The sequence below is a fragment of the Bombus vancouverensis genome, chromosome 1 (genome assembly GCF_051014615.1).
Source record: "Bombus vancouverensis nearcticus chromosome 1, iyBomVanc1_principal, whole genome shotgun sequence".
NCBI classification, from domain to species: domain Eukaryota; kingdom Metazoa; phylum Arthropoda; class Insecta; order Hymenoptera; family Apidae; genus Bombus; species Bombus vancouverensis.
Genome location: NC_134911.1, coordinates 19,570,942 through 19,586,865, shown reverse-complemented (window position 1 = coordinate 19,586,865; position 15,924 = coordinate 19,570,942). Strand labels below are relative to the sequence as shown.

At 34.2% G+C, this 15,924-nt stretch overlaps 2 protein-coding genes across 4 annotated transcripts in view; one reads left to right on the top strand and one right to left on the bottom strand.

The window, feature by feature from the left end:
* LOC117159148 (uncharacterized) overlaps window positions 1-14,603 on the bottom strand; it is a 29,497-nt gene extending 14,894 nt beyond the window's left edge. Inside the window, exon 1 of the mRNA XM_033338726.2 lies at window positions 14,228-14,603. The gene's annotated coding sequence lies outside the window, so the exon portion shown is untranslated. The remainder of the gene's footprint in view (window positions 1-14,227) is intronic.
* The window catches only part of pip (heparan sulfate 2-O-sulfotransferase pipe), a 117,076-nt gene that overhangs the window by 23,363 nt on the left and 77,789 nt on the right, over window positions 1-15,924 (top strand). For 2 of the 3 annotated variants that reach the window (XM_033338730.2, XM_033338729.2), the window contains exon 1: window positions 1,036-1,807. The exons of the other annotated variant lie outside the window; for it this stretch is intronic. In XM_033338730.2, the coding sequence (XP_033194621.1) occupies window positions 1,755-1,807 (53 nt within the window). In that variant the 5' untranslated portion in view covers window positions 1,036-1,754. Of the gene's footprint in view, window positions 1-1,035; window positions 1,808-15,924 lie in introns of those variants that run through there. 3 annotated transcript variants of the gene reach the window in all.

The following is a 15,924-nucleotide window of genomic DNA, read 5'->3' as shown; positions in this document are numbered from 1 at the left end:
ACTTAAAAACCTGGCAAACGCGAAACTCACCTAATCAGCATCCATCTCATTTCGAACGCTACTTGTAATTACCAAGTGTGTTTCAACAGAACGTCAAATTCCACCTAACTTTGGAGCGTTCTGAAACAATACCCTCCGGACGTGTTATTATCGTCCAACTCTAAATATCATCCTCTTTCGAACAACAACAAAACTCCCCAAAATTTCCACGGGCCATTTCGAAGTAAACCATTAAATTTCCATTCAATAAGCATTTTAACAAATTCAGATAAACCATTGCAAGCTACATGCACCCATTACGGTCGAATTATTAGATCGATCGGGAAGCTTTTGCCTTTTTTGTTCTTAGAAAACAAAGAAACCAGTTGTCTTAATTGAACTTTGTATAAATGGTGCATCAAACAGTATAGAACATATAGAATAGCATAAAAATGTTTATAAACTTGTGAAAATACCAGTAAATGATACGAATAATGTGATAATAAAATTGAAAAATTCAATAGTGATGATATAAACGAAGTACTAATATTAATATTTAAATGAACATAATATAACGTTATATTACATTGCATAATTAGGTATTTACCTAATAAAATAAAATACAGTGGCTAGAAAAATTATTCGTACACCACTGTATTTATTTCCTATAGCATTTGTATAACTAACTAACTAAGTCCAAGTTCGTTAAATTTCATACCAGTTACTAATGCCTTCGTACGACTACAAAAATTCGATGTTACTAAAATGAAACGTACTATGAAACAGAAAAAGAAGAAATCCTCTCGTTAGAAAATAAGGATACGTACGAATGCTTTCTACATCTATTGTAATAGAAAATGAAAAAATCATCGGGAATAGCGTCTAGCTGCCGGATCTTTCCGTGGTCGAAGGCAAGTTCGGGGTCGAGCACCTTTTTGCACCGGCTATCTTCCAGGAAAGTGGCGCCTTTCTCGCGGCGAAAGAGGTCGGTGGAGAGGGCCACGGCGGCGGCGGCACAGCGAATGTGGAGTAGAATCGCATTACGAGCAGGCTGAGTAACGGAGCGGGCGCGGAGCAGAGCGTATCGCGTGTCGTCTCCTCGTTGACGAGCGGTGTTCTCGCGCGGAATATTCCTAGTGCTCGTCAGTCGCGTGCTGACCAGCCAGCTTACCGTGCGTACCGCTCGAAAGTCTTCTCGCTTTTCCGTCACCGAGTCAGCTGTCTCGTGTCCCAATTTCAAATTCATCACAGAAACTCTTCGCGATAATTGATACAACGATTCTCGATCTCATCCACGTGTCGAATCTATACGATAGAAATCGAGAATTTAGCATACGATCGTAATCTAACGTATAGTATAATCCTTGACATTATAACACAACGTAACAATTATATATACGCTTTATTAAGAAATTGACTTACGATTAGAAAGACGACAATCCGTACAGGTATATTTGAAGTGAAGTACATGTCTGAATGGTCTAGTTGATCGATTATGAACGGTTAACGAGGACGAGGAACGCGTGTGCGAACGATCGATCGAATCGGCTCGTAGGGTGGCGTTGGAAGTTTCAGTGATCGATTGGAACGATAACGCGGCGTGGATCCGGCTAACCGGTCGAAGGGAGGAACGTACATGAGCTCGATCGACGTTCGTTGCTTCTTGATGAGTCGCGTTCGACCGTCTCGGATCTGAGGATCCGATCGACGTCGAAGGGCCCCGCATTGTACCCTCGATTGAACTTCGACAGGGTGGAGAGAAGAAACGGGCGTACATGATGCTGAACGACAACGCGTGGAAGCACAGGCGGGTGCCTGTCCCAAAGAGGTTAGTTTCATTCGGTTCATTCTAACCCCCTTGTTGTATTTCGTTCTGGTATTTCTTCGACAAAATATAACAGATCTTTATCTACGATACCTGTAATGTACTTTATCTAAGTATTTGTTTCAATAAGAGATTATATCACGTAGTACATTGTCGTTGGATTAAGTGGACGTTTATGGAAATTCATGTTTTAACGGATCGAGGAAATACCTAACCTAAATAGAGATTTGTTTCATTAGATTTAAAAAAAAACTTACTATGTACTGTATATACTGTAAGAGATACTTTGCGTTGCATATTTTCGATATTTTGACGTACGATGGGTGTTTTTTACAAATGTGTAAATTTTTTACAAATGTGTAAATTTCTATAGTTCAATTGTGACAGTACATTTGTAATGAATAACGTTTCTTCTTAATACGATGTTATTGAAAATAATTCTCAATACGAAGTGATGGTTTGTGGTACAGGTGTCGCAGTGATAACCTCGTTCTTTCGTATTTTCGGATTTTCTGTATTTTATCAGAACACACTAGGTAGTCTGTGCATCAATTTCTTTGATTTTGTCGTAGTATATGTTACCTGCCATTTGACTCTATCGCGTATGTGTTTTAGCATAACCTAAACATAATCTACGTACATAACAACGTTAACGTGCATATTATTTCAACTTTATGCTACAGTTCTTAAAATATTCAAAGTCCTCTTATTCATTGAGACAAAAGAGCAACTGGAGCATGACATTTCGAGGAACGTCGTTGCAGCGATAATTTGTTTTTTGTGCCGAAAGTAGATTGACTAAAATACGATATCATCTCGTATATCGATCTGTTGCAAAAATTACCCACTAGGTCGTCTATGTATCATCGTACGAACTTTCAATTTCATTTTTACCAGCATGCATATTCCTAATTTTTTAAGGAATTTTTTCTTTTCTTTGTTGTACTGTTGCACTGTTGAGTTAACCCTTTACGTTTCACTAAAAACCCTGCAGAGACATTGACATTGTAAAAATTGTTTATTTATTTTACTTTCGATTTATTTCTACCGATTATTCGGCGCATGTATAATATTAAAATGCGTATTATAGAAATAAAATAAATAAATTATATATATAAGACGATATCGAATTTTTACAACTTGTTTGAGTTAAAATTCAAATAATTCTATTTTTATATAAATCACTGTCGGACGGTTAAATTTGTTCAAAGAACATAAGCTTCCTCAGTTTACCGATATATAGTCTCAGTCGTACAATTTTCCGTGTTTTATTGTTGAAACGGTAACTATGATTGCTCCCAAGTAATTCTGTTTAACTGTTTGTCGCTCCAGGCGACTACTATGTCACTGAACATTTACCAGTAGACTGGCTGTGGTTCTTTATGTGATAATAAGTTTATTTACTAAATGTTCTTTCTCATTATTTACGAGAAAAGCAATCAGTCTAAATCTAAAGATTAGAGGAAACGTTTTAAATATCTATTTAAAGGAAAAATAAAATTCCAGAATTTACCAAAATAATTCTGATAAATCGATAATCGTGATAAATGATAACCAAGTAATATAATAATTTATTAATTTCATAGAGGATTTCATTATTTTTATACTCAAACTGTGGTTTCCATCCTAAATTGCCAAGTCGCTGATAACTGTGAAATAAGTTTTTGATTCCTTATTTCTCAAAGTATCCTTTTTTCAACAACAATTTTTAGTACCGTAATTGTTGTACAAAGTTTAGTAGAACAATTCTTATATTTCCCAAGAGATTTCTTTATCTTTATATCCAAGAAGTAACTTTCACTTCGGTTAATCGAAATAATCGATTGTCAATCCGCAAGGAATAGCTTTTATTCTCAAATGTTAAACCAGTAAACTTCCAACAATTCTATAATATAATTCTTCATTTTTACACGTGAAAGATAGCTATACTTATTAATTAAAATAATCAATATTCACTTTCAGAAAAGTATTTCTATTCTTGGTCGATGATCTAATGAAATTTCGTCGATTCTAAAAAGAACACAGTCAGCATCGATCGTACCGCAACTCTCTCATTCCATAAAAATTTGTTTCCATTTTTGCACCCAGAAACAAGATAGCTTTCCTCCTATCGAAATATTTTCGTAGAATTCGCGTTTCATGATAATTCCATTACCTGATAATATTCGCATTAACGTAATTCTCATTCGATGCTATTAAAACTTGTTAGAAGGCACAATTATCAAAAATGATACAAACCTCGAACGATTCAATTAGAAGATACTTTGCATGGCCAATTACATCGTTTACTACTTTGATCCTTCAATTGTCACTGTAACAGTCTGCGAAAAAACCTAGAAGCTCGATGACTATGACAAACAATAATCGAACGTTATCGTTCCTCGTCTAAAAGCGATAAGCTACTTTACTTTTGCATTTCAAAGGTAATTTCCATCCCTAATTGTCGTGGCAATAAAACACTCCGAATGGTAATAGCCTTACAATTATGACAAATCGTTATTAGGTGATGTAATCATGCAGTAAACCATTGAATATTCATCATAGTGATATCCCGGTGCGTTAGTACGCGTTTCGATTGAACTCTATCAGGGGCGAAGCGAGAAAGCGGTTGATGAATCGTCGTTGGTCCGGGCACAAGGCGCGAGAGTCGAGATCTCGTGTCTCGAATCGATTTATCAGCCGGCATTCGACGCGTTAAAATACTTAACCCCGGAATACCCGGCGGGTTCAACAAACGAATACGAAACTTCTGTTAATAGATACCTGTGCCTTTTGCTATCACATCGGCCGGCCGAGCTAGATTTATAGTCGAAGATCAAGGTTTTCTCTATTTTTTTCAACTAGCTTATGAATTATTAACAACTCTCGAATAGACCTCCGTCGTGATCTCTGGCTCAAAGATTTGATACAGAGAGAAATAGAGAGGGAGAGAGAGAGAGGGAGAGAAACACGTTCAAGTAGTATATTGGTTGTTATCGAAAGGTTGATTGAGGTTCATTCGATTCTCCGATTTTTGCCATCGTACGTTAAAGTCTGACGAGATTCTTCATTTCGTGTGTCTGTGATTGCGTACGTGTTCGTTTCAGTAGTAGCAAGAAGTCGATTATTGTCAGGGGATCGACGCTCGTCTTCCGTTAGGTTTGGATTTTTTTAATAACAAATTTAATTTGGATTTTTTTAAACAGCAGATTCGATTTGGATTTTTCTTCAATATGAAACCCGGTACGAAGTGCGAGAACAACGCGAAACATCGAAATTGATACAAATCCATAGATTCAAAAGGAAATCGATACAAAAATTATTTTGCTCCAAATGTTATACTATTTTACGTCTTTTCTTGTCCTTAATATGGTAATTTGTAGAAAATTAAACTTGGAATTTCTTCTAAACCACTGGATCTTCAATCATATTACCATAATACCATTTTACGTGGAACGAAGAAACGATTTTGCTCTATGCAGAAAGGAATATATGCTCCGTTTAAAGAAATAGCGCCACTGCAAAATACACATGTATCATTGCACTCGCGAAAAAGATACAGTCGTGAAAACGTGTAGTCCTCCTTGAATCATTCATCTCTTGTCACCAATGTTATCCTCCAATTTCAACCAAACGAAAGAAATATAGCTTGTGCCATAAAAGTGCAATCTTCATGTTCACATTTCCCTTGTCTTTCGTACGATAAATTTTACAACATTAAAGTTAAAGTATCTTTTAGATTAATCATTGTTCCACCAAAGTACCTTCATACTTTCTTTCGCAAAGAATTAGAAAATGCGTCGAATGGTATATAAAAAAATGTTACAGTTCCATTTAAGAAAGTTACATTGGCATTGAGATCTCTTTAAGCAAAATCGAAATATCTTATTAAGTTTTCCCTACGAAGTCAACTTTCGTTCAAAATATCTCTTCGCATTTCTCATATTTACAGAAACAAATGCGTACGTTTAACATACTGTACGTATATACGCGAACTCCAATTAACTGAACGAGAACTCATAGGTGTTGGACAAAAATACGTGGACCCCTATTATACTAACGACCTGGTTATACGAACCAATTTGTCTCGCGAAATGTTCGCATAAACGGTGTTCTACTGCGCAAATAATGAAAGACAACAAAGGACAAAAGAAGAAAAAAGAGGAAGCAGAAGAATTTATGCATTCGACTCTTCCGAGTTTCCAAAATTAATGGGAATAATTGGTCGACGATGCAACCGGAAGCATTCGAAACGAACATTGTTCCCACGAACGTCTATAGCTTAAACCTTCATCCATTACTCAACGGATTCGCGCAGAATAATTACTCGAACCGCGTTCACAAAGTTTCATTGAACGGGGAGAGACTGATCGAAGCATTCCTAAATGACGTTTAGATACATCACTTCGACGAGCACGACGGTGTAATGGATTAAAGGTTATCCAACAAGGTCTGCTGCAACTGTACCGAACAAATCGATCCATCACGTTGATTGGACGTTGGAATAATGCGAATTGTAGGAGAATCGTGAACGGCCGATTCGTTTGCGCATTTTCGTCTTTTGTAGATTTGCCATTATTTCCTTTTTCTTTTTCCTTTTTTCTTTTCGTGTACGCGCGACTACGGACACGAGCCACACGATGACAACTTACTTCACGACGATTCTTCTCGTCGGCGTTTAACTTTTATGAATCGTAACGAAGAATATTTGAATCGCTTTGCTCTGTTGAGATAAGAATCGAGTGAAAGAAAATATTAACTTTAACCCTTCAACTGCGCTGTCCCTTTAATTGGACATTTTTATTCGTCGAATGAAAAATTACAATAACTTTAATTGTATTGGATTTTTACTTCTCGCTTGTATAGGTACGGTGTAATTCGTTTTTAACACTAGAATCGCTGATAGTTAACACGAAGCTATTTTTATCAAAACCAGTCAAAATGACTGGTCTTTAAAAAATACGTAATAATAGAATATTTTTATATTTATTGATTTATTACTTTCTTACAGAAGCAATCCCATGTTATGTAGTACATTTTTGGTATTATTAATCCATCTGGGTTCATGATTCCTAAACGAGGATTAACACATTTATAAAATTGTAGAACCAGTCATTTTAGTATTTTTAGTGTTAATAGGAACGTAATGATACAATAAAAAGTTTAAAGTTGGAGTTGGAATATGAAGATACGAAAGTACAAATTGCGCTGATTAGACGCCGTATGTATTACAATCGGAAGAATCTTTTAACGTTGCTTGCAACAGAGATTAACGCATTGTTTAGAGTTAACGCGTTAACTACACATTTCTATGTTACGAAAATATGAAAGTAAAAGCTGCGAAGATTAATTAGAAGAGTTTTTAGCGTTGGTTAGTTGAGAAAGATTTTACGAGAATAATTATTTTAGTTGAAATTTGAGTTAGTTGATAAGGCTTTAAAAGTTTGGTCTGTTGTTCTTTGCTCATTAAATAAATTTGTTATGTTGCGTAGTATTTAGCAAGTAAATTACATACGTAAATGTAGAATATGGATTGAAAGTAAATGAAAATGAATTTTTAATGATTATTAAATTGACTTGTGCGATTTTATCTATAATTGTAAAATTCTGATCGTAAAGTGAAGTTAAAAAATATTTTTACATATCGTATGGTAAATATTTGATTTCGTATGATATTGTAATTTATTTGATAGAGAGATGAGACCTCGGAAATAAATTGCAAAATCCGATGAACACGAAAAAGATACCACGTTTCAAATTCATAAACAGCCTCATAAATAAAATGCAAGACAGCTCCTATAGTTTTCCTTATAGAAAAGTATTACATCAGGGGCCTCGACATTCTACTTTTAACGTCCTTTTTTTACCGATCTTCACGGTAATTCATGCAAGTCACTTCCAGCAAAATAACAGGCCTTGATCATTCTTCGAAACTGAAAGCCAAATAATCATCTTTACAGGATTAAAACTAATTACATTGCTTCGTAATTTTCTTAAGAATTACGGTTCTTTTTTAGATTCGCAAAACTGTGTTGCAAACAACGATAGTGAAAAATTTAGGGACAAAGTTCAGCGTATCTATCTAACGGTACTATCACAAAATAAAATTCTCCAAAATGAACGATGAAAATAAATTATCGTTATAATCTGTAAAATTATGTCATGTCTATAAAATTTATTGTATTTATAATTCGGACGTACAATTCAATAAATTTTATAATAATTTCAATTGTATTAAAATACATATTCGATCGAGTCTTATAATGTAACTTCACAACTGTATATGGACAATGAAAAAATGAAAATTCCACGAACTCTGTGTAAAAGTTATCTCAATAATTAACAGTGTATTGAAATGTTTCTGTATACCGATTGAACGTCTATCAAAGAATAGTTTACGAAGAATTTATAAAAACTTGCCTGGAATACTCGAGACAGGAGTGGAATTTCGCTAAAGTCATTTTGCTTGTCGTTGGGATTGTCGGTCTCGTTTAAAACGTTCAGTCTGTCTGACTGAATCTCACGAAAGGACTAACGTTTCCCGTAATTTTCTTTCGAACGTCCACTTCTAGCCGCTTTCAATTAGACGGATTGAGTTAATTGCTTTCAAAACACTACTATTAAGCCTCGATCACCGTTGCGATTTATCACATTGAACGTCTACCGGTTCGTCTTTATTTCTTTTTATATACATTGAATCTTCCACTGATTCAAGGTAAAGTATAAGTAAGGTAAAGTAAAGTAGATCAGTGCAGTGACTTTTGGAACAAGTATTAGAACACATTGTACATTCTTGCGAGAAATTAGGTTAATTGCAACCTTTCTGTTTTGAAACATGTTCTTCTGATATAAGTACATATTTCTTGGATAACTATCATTTTTGACGATCTCTAGAACATTTTATGTAGGAAATTCAGGATATTCTACGTAGCTAGGTGCGTCTTACGTGTCATTTGGACGTCGTAGAAAACTGATGTTTTATCATTTTCTTTTCTCATTTTCTTCGCAACGGTCTGTATAATGTTATTTAATTTAGAAGATAAAAGACCTAAGAAACTTCAGTCGCATCTACACTCTACGTATTACATGTTTGAAGTAAAAAAAGATAGTAAATAGGACATTTTAACTAGAAAGATGCAGAAGTTTGATCAATGGATGTCGATAGCTTGTGTAGGAAAAGTGTGGCAATTACAAATTTTCTGTTGTCTTATTGCTATTGTCATATGAGTAAATTAGAACCTTCAAAATTGGTCGCAACATTTTGAAATTTGTCCTAGCATTTACATTTCAATCTGCCAACAGATAGCATTTCCTAGAAACATTCGCATTGTTTTCAATAACAGAAAGCTGCTTTTAATAATCGAAATTCTACTCCATAATAAATATAATACATTGTACTGATAAAATGATCGTATTATAGTGACGATATTCTGATAAATTAATTATTTAACGCTTACAACATCGAATTACATCCACGATAAAAATGGTATTCAGTTTATTAAAAGTGCGAGATACGATAGCTTTCCTTCTGATTTTAGTTTCACTTTATCGAATTGCACGTGAGTGTATAATGACGCGTCGCCAATTTTCGACAGGCACGATAAAACAACAAATAAAACGAGTGTCGGAAAATTGACAAGAGGAGCGGAATTGTTCTCGCCGATAACCATTCTAAAACGCAATTGTTTTAGATTCCTGATCTTAGCATGTATAGAAAAGAATTGCCTCGAAATTGACAGGAAAGAAGAACGGATCTAAGCTCTCAAAGAAATCTCTTCCAAAAGAAAATTGTCTCTACACGTGTACAAGAATAGATCCCAAACTAAATTGCCCGAAAATTGACAAGAGGGAAGAAAGAGACACGTTCCGAACGAAAGCTGCTATAGGAGGAAATTGCCCTAAATTTACCCAAACCGAACAACACGTAGCTGTATATCTGCAAAACACATTGCAAGACCAGAATAAAAATAAGACTGAGATTACGAATGAAGAAAAATGGAGCCGTAATAAAACTAACGGAATACGTGTATCCGATAGCTTCTCTACGTTTCCGTATCTTCTTCGATCGCATGTTTCTTATAACCTGGCTATTTACAAGAAACGAAAGTCATGTGTGGTGTATAGGTATCGCGCGGAGTAATGGTTTCCAAAGGCAAGCAATGTTACGGAGGGGCCATTATTACCATGAACTCTCACTGACTCGGCGAACGTGACGCCACTGTGTCTACAGTCTGCACTTTCGATCGCGACCGATTCGTTCCAACGACATTGGCTGTTCGCGTGTTTTTCACCGGATACGATTTTCCAAGCTGTCACGATAACTCGTTGGCTAAGTGGCTCTACGTTAAATCATTAACGTTCCGGGATGTTTCCTTGGAACGATAGAAAAGAGAATCGCTCGTACTCTTTGCATGTCAGGATCGATTATTTTAGCCGGCTATTGCACTCGTAATTAGATACCTACGGTATGAAAAGACGTATACTAACGTTCCGAGATAGTGACATTTGTTTTCTTTTTTCAGGACGTTAATTTATAATAACTATAATGTTATGCGTCAAAATGGCTGTAATAATATTCTATCGACAATGTTTTGGTATTATGTATTAATCGTTAAATATTAGACATTAGACTGATACAGTAGATATTAGAATATTATCAGTTGTTACGTATTATTTGTATAGTGTGTGATGTCCAATATTATTCTAATAATCTGTCCTGTCTGTCTGTATTCGTTTCTTCGAATATTATAACACGATAATATTGATTTTTGAAAATTAATCTGTATATTATGTAAAAGGTAAAGGTAACTGATTTATTCATCGACTAACCATACTACCTAGAAATGTGGAATTTCCATAGTATACCTCTTTTATAACATAGACGAGGGATAAAGGATTTTTGGAAATAAGAATTCTAAGGGGATAAGAAAGCTGATTTCATTTAAAACGATACCCATGTCCCACGAGTCGTCAAAGTTAGAGGCGTGAAATTTGACATACAAACTCCTCATTAAAAATAAACAAACGCGTGTTTGAGTCTTATTCCATATGTTTTCCTTGCAAGGGTGAAAAAAGGGCAAATTAATTTCTCAAAGAATATGCGAATTTCTAAATCCAGTAATTTGAATAACTAACGTGTAATAATCGAATTGGTGTCAGTAGATATCAAATTCTACGTTTAGTTATTTTAGAGGTTTTTTTTTTATTATTTAATTATTCATTCATAAATCACAGGTGAAAATGATTTTTCTAAACTAATAGAGGGACTACTATGATTCGTTTACATAATGATACCTAAAAATAGATATATCGAAGGACTGTGTGCTTAACTATCACATGCGATTACTAAGATTTTTAATAAATAGATTAAATATATGATATACAAATACATTTATATAATATACATATAATAAATATATAATATAAATATATATTATATATTAAATATATATAATTATATATATTATATATTTAAAAAAATATATAATATAATATAATAATTAGAAGATGATTATATTAGATTAGATTAGATGATCGATTCCAGCTGTTATAGTTTGTCATTGGTTTTTACACTTTGCACATTATTCGCGTACTTTTACTACAAATGAATCAAAATGTTAAGATGTTTGTGTGGAATGGAAGTAGCGAGCGTATAAATTTTTGAAGATGTAAGCGTAATATTTTCAACGAAAATTTCGGGAGAATGAATAATTCATAATTCTCAGGTCGTCTAGAAATCTTGGGTAAAGAGGAAACCTTTAATGAATTAAAATAGGATAATAATATCCTATTTCATCACCGTTTATAAATTAAATAAAAGAATATGTATAGTAAAATAATATTTATTGAAAGAACCAGACCAGAGCATTGTTCATATTTTTAACATTCAGATAGGAAGAAAAAATTGGAGAAAACAAATCAGGAAGTCAGTTCGCATTTTCAAAGTACAAATGAGAATAGAAGTAGAATTCGATCAAATCTACACTCACAGTTAATACGCACGTATCTAATAAAAATCTTCTTTTTTTTTTAATGAATCACAGACACAAATTTTATCCTGCAGTTTCGACTTTTGTGTTTTTGAACAATTATTCTCCTTCTGACTGTATTCACGATTATACAGACACATTTTATACTTCAAAATAAAATCTGAATTTTTATCGTACACACGTGATAGCGAAACAAGAAATTTTACGTAGAATCCTTGACATTATCACGACATTAAAAAAATCCAACAATTAGAATTTCGCTGAATCAGTCTCGCAGCCTGAAAACGTTTGCTGAAATAAATCGACAATAAGATTGCGTCACAGACGGAATGGTACTCCAGGAAGCCTAAAACCGCAGGATCGATCCGAGTATAATTTTTGTCGGATGATCGCCGCGAACCTCGATTATAACTGACAGGAATATTCTCTAAAAACGATGATTTACGTTTGTGGAATTCGTAGAAAAGGTTAAAGAATAAATTAATTTCGATAGAAATTATTTTTTCGAAAGGAATAGGAAACATGGATCACAAGTTTACTAATTACAATGATTGAGTAATATATTATTAAATAACGTATTAATTCATTATCTATGTCATTCGTTACGTAATGACGACCGCAATCACAGGCCTAGGGTTACTTATTTGTAATAGTTGTTATATTCGTATCAAGTTCAGCTATCAGTTATCAGCTTCGACGCAATTCATTTTCTTTTAACATTTAAATTGTAAGCAATGATAGAGATTCCATGTTCTTTTCATGTATTTTTAATGTAAATTTTATTAGATCTGGCGAAAGATTTTGTTTATTTTTTCACGCACGAGATTTGCAATTAACACGTAGCATTAGATAACTGTAAAATTATTCCAACTTTTTCTATGCGGTATACACTACGATATAAAATGGTAATTTTAGAAATTTGTTAATTAGTCTGTCAACAACGAAAAAGCATAAACTACGCGCGTGGGAAAAGTGCGCTTACAGCGTTGTACATTTTAAAAATCCCAACAAGGGAACGTGTAACGTGATCGTAGCTTATAATTGGCGACGTCTGTACAAATGAGGATCCAGGAATTTAAAGAAGATCCAAATCTGAACCTCGCGCTGGAATAATATAAATAAATTTATTACGAAGAAAGAGCGAACAATTTTATACGATACAGAGAAACTGGTAGAAAAATTGCAATGAATCATAAACAACCACGAAGATCATATCACCGATCGATATAACGATGAACATCAGCTATTTTTTATTTTTGATAATTAATTATTTTTTAACCTTTATATCTATACACTATAATCGTTGTAACTGTGCAATGATTTCACTTAATACTTCACGCTTCTTTATTCCTGTTCAACCATCATTAGTTATAACGGTGTTATAATAGCAACGTCCAATCGAAGATACATTAGAATATAATCATTAGCTCCACTAATAACAGTTGCTGTGAAATAAAAATTAGAAGGAACATCTGCCTTGAACTCAGCAGTTCGACCTTCCGCAATATCTAGCTCTTTTAGAAGGCAGGAATTTCCATGCCTTGTTATTACCTATCAATCTTTGATCGCGTGTCGACTGCTAGTTATCAATAATTCTTTGTACTGTAACATCTGGACACACGCGTGACGAAGCTTGTAACGATTAATATTTTATTCTATGCGCTTTGAAACTTGTTCCGAGCTGTTATTAATTTTTATGTCGATGTGCTAATTTTTTAAATGCAAACACCTTCTAATCGAAGATCAGAGAACGTTTAAAAGAGGCTTTCGCTTGTTACGGGACTCGAGCATGAAAAAATATCGAGTTGAATAAAATTACAAATCATCGAAATGTTCGTTTAAAACGTCAAAGTGTAGTAATAGTTACGAGCTAACACATGAAAATTTATGTATAGTTTGTAAGGAACGTTTTTTTAAAAAAATGAGATGCAATTAAAAATTATGTGGTATAATTTAGAATTATATTCAGGATTGCGGTGAAACGATCTTTGAATTTATTCACTTTTTATTCTATTATTCCACGTGAATAGTAAACGGTGAAATCGTAAAAATTTCAAAAATAGCGAAGCAATAAAATAAAATTAAAAAGAAAGATGCAAATAGCGAAGTACTATTCCTTTACCTTATCGTGTCTTATTTTAACTTATCCTATCGTAGCTACGCGAAATACAAATCGATCCATGTACCTTACGCTTACTAAAACAGCACGTATGCATGTACCTTACGTCAAATTATACGATATCCTTAAATAACGTTTAAGACAGCATAATCAAACAAAGTGTTTTTTTTTATTTAATATTTCACATCCACAATTTGTCCAATTTGGACATTTGGTAGAATTTTTTAGCTATTTGATTATCATGTAGGTGGTTACCTCAAACAAAGTGTTATAGAATTATATAAAAATATCGCGATATGTTGCTTAAATAAATTTTTCGCAATAAATTGCTCTCACCTTCTCAGCGTTCACCAGTTTTTTAAACTTCTTCGACTTCTTACGTTTGCTGCAAGTTGCGAATCAATCCAAACGAACCCTAATAAGATGCTGACGATGAATCCTCTTCGTGTACGACGTTGCTTAAGCAACACCGTTCTTAACGCACGATGAAATAAGAAATGGCATGTTAAAGATTTAACGATACCGCGCGGCTCGAAAATAAGAAGAAATTATATCGAACCGTGTTTCAGTCGTGGAAAAGTAGAATCAGTGTGTTTCAAACGGGTATAATTGGCGTTACTTTTTACGTCGTCGCGCGAGATTCGACTTATCGTGCTCGCGTTAAAACAGCTCGCGTGATGATACGCCCCTCGAGTTTTCACGGTGTTCCAACAGCTCAATTCCATCGGAAACACGCGAGCTAGGCGCTCGTTCGTTCGTTGAAAATACGTCGTCATCACGTGGTTCGCACCTGCGCTGGTCATGGACAATTTTCACGAGCGAGGAAAACGAAGCCTGTCGCTATCTGCGATCATCTTACGAGGCAGTAGAAATGAAAGAAAAAAGAAAAGAAAAAAATTGAAACGAAGGGTGCGAGGGAATTCTGCGGACACGCTTCGTTGTGCCCTGCAGTCATTTGCAAACAATTCACGGGGGGAAGGAGCGATAATGGCGAAGTTCGTGGAAAGTTTAAGGATAGGGTTTTGGAAAATCGAGGAAATTAAACGGAAAGTAGATTGCACAGGGATCTGTTCTTCTCACCACGAATGTTTGATTTTATTTGTTGTAATTGCAATATTTATTATTCCATATAATGTGATTTTTAAATTGTCGACTATATCGCTTGAATTTGATATTCTTATTTTGTTATTTTATTTTTTATTTCGTTATTTCGCTTGTTTCGGAGAAAAATGAAATTCTTTGCTCGCGTACCTTTTAAGGTTTGTTCAATTATTTACCATGTGGAAGAGAATTTTATGTGTATTGGAGAAAATGAAATGTTATAAGTAGCGCTGTAGCACATCCTTATTTCGATGGTTTAATTCAAAAGTTGATGCACCAACGATGAATTTTGTCTTGTCGCTTTTAAAAGAACGTTTTTAGTGTTTGATATCTCGCGATTAGTAGAATAGAGAAGCGAGATTGTATGAATGTGATAATAAGAAATTGTCGAGCTTGATTAAATAAGAAATTAAGAATAAATTAGAAATTGTCGAAGTTAATATTCTATTACTATTACTAAAAAGGATAAAATTCTTTGTTTTTATAGTTTTCAGAAGCTGTTACTGCTATTCGTTACTTATGGCTTGAAAAGCTTTCTTGTACAAGCTATAACTTGTCTCGCTAACAGGATCGTAGGATAATTTGTTACCATCCAAATAGTTTATCGTCAACAAAATTTCTTTCAGTAGAACACATTTCTTATAAGTCGAAATAACTCTTCGATGGTTATTAAATCGTCTCTTAAAAAGTGAAATTCTCTTCGTGCCAAATTCCTGAAATTGTGTTTCATTGAAGCTCCAATCATAGTCCATTCGCTATAAATATAAGGAATAACTCATTACAATTTGTTCTCCTAAATTCACAAGCTATTGTGCAACCTAGTTATAATCAAGTACGCTTATCTCGATCATTTGGCAAAATGTTCCCAGGCTCGTTAGAGCAACTAACTGTTGCGTCAACGGTTACCTGTACAAAGGAAAACTAAAAATGTA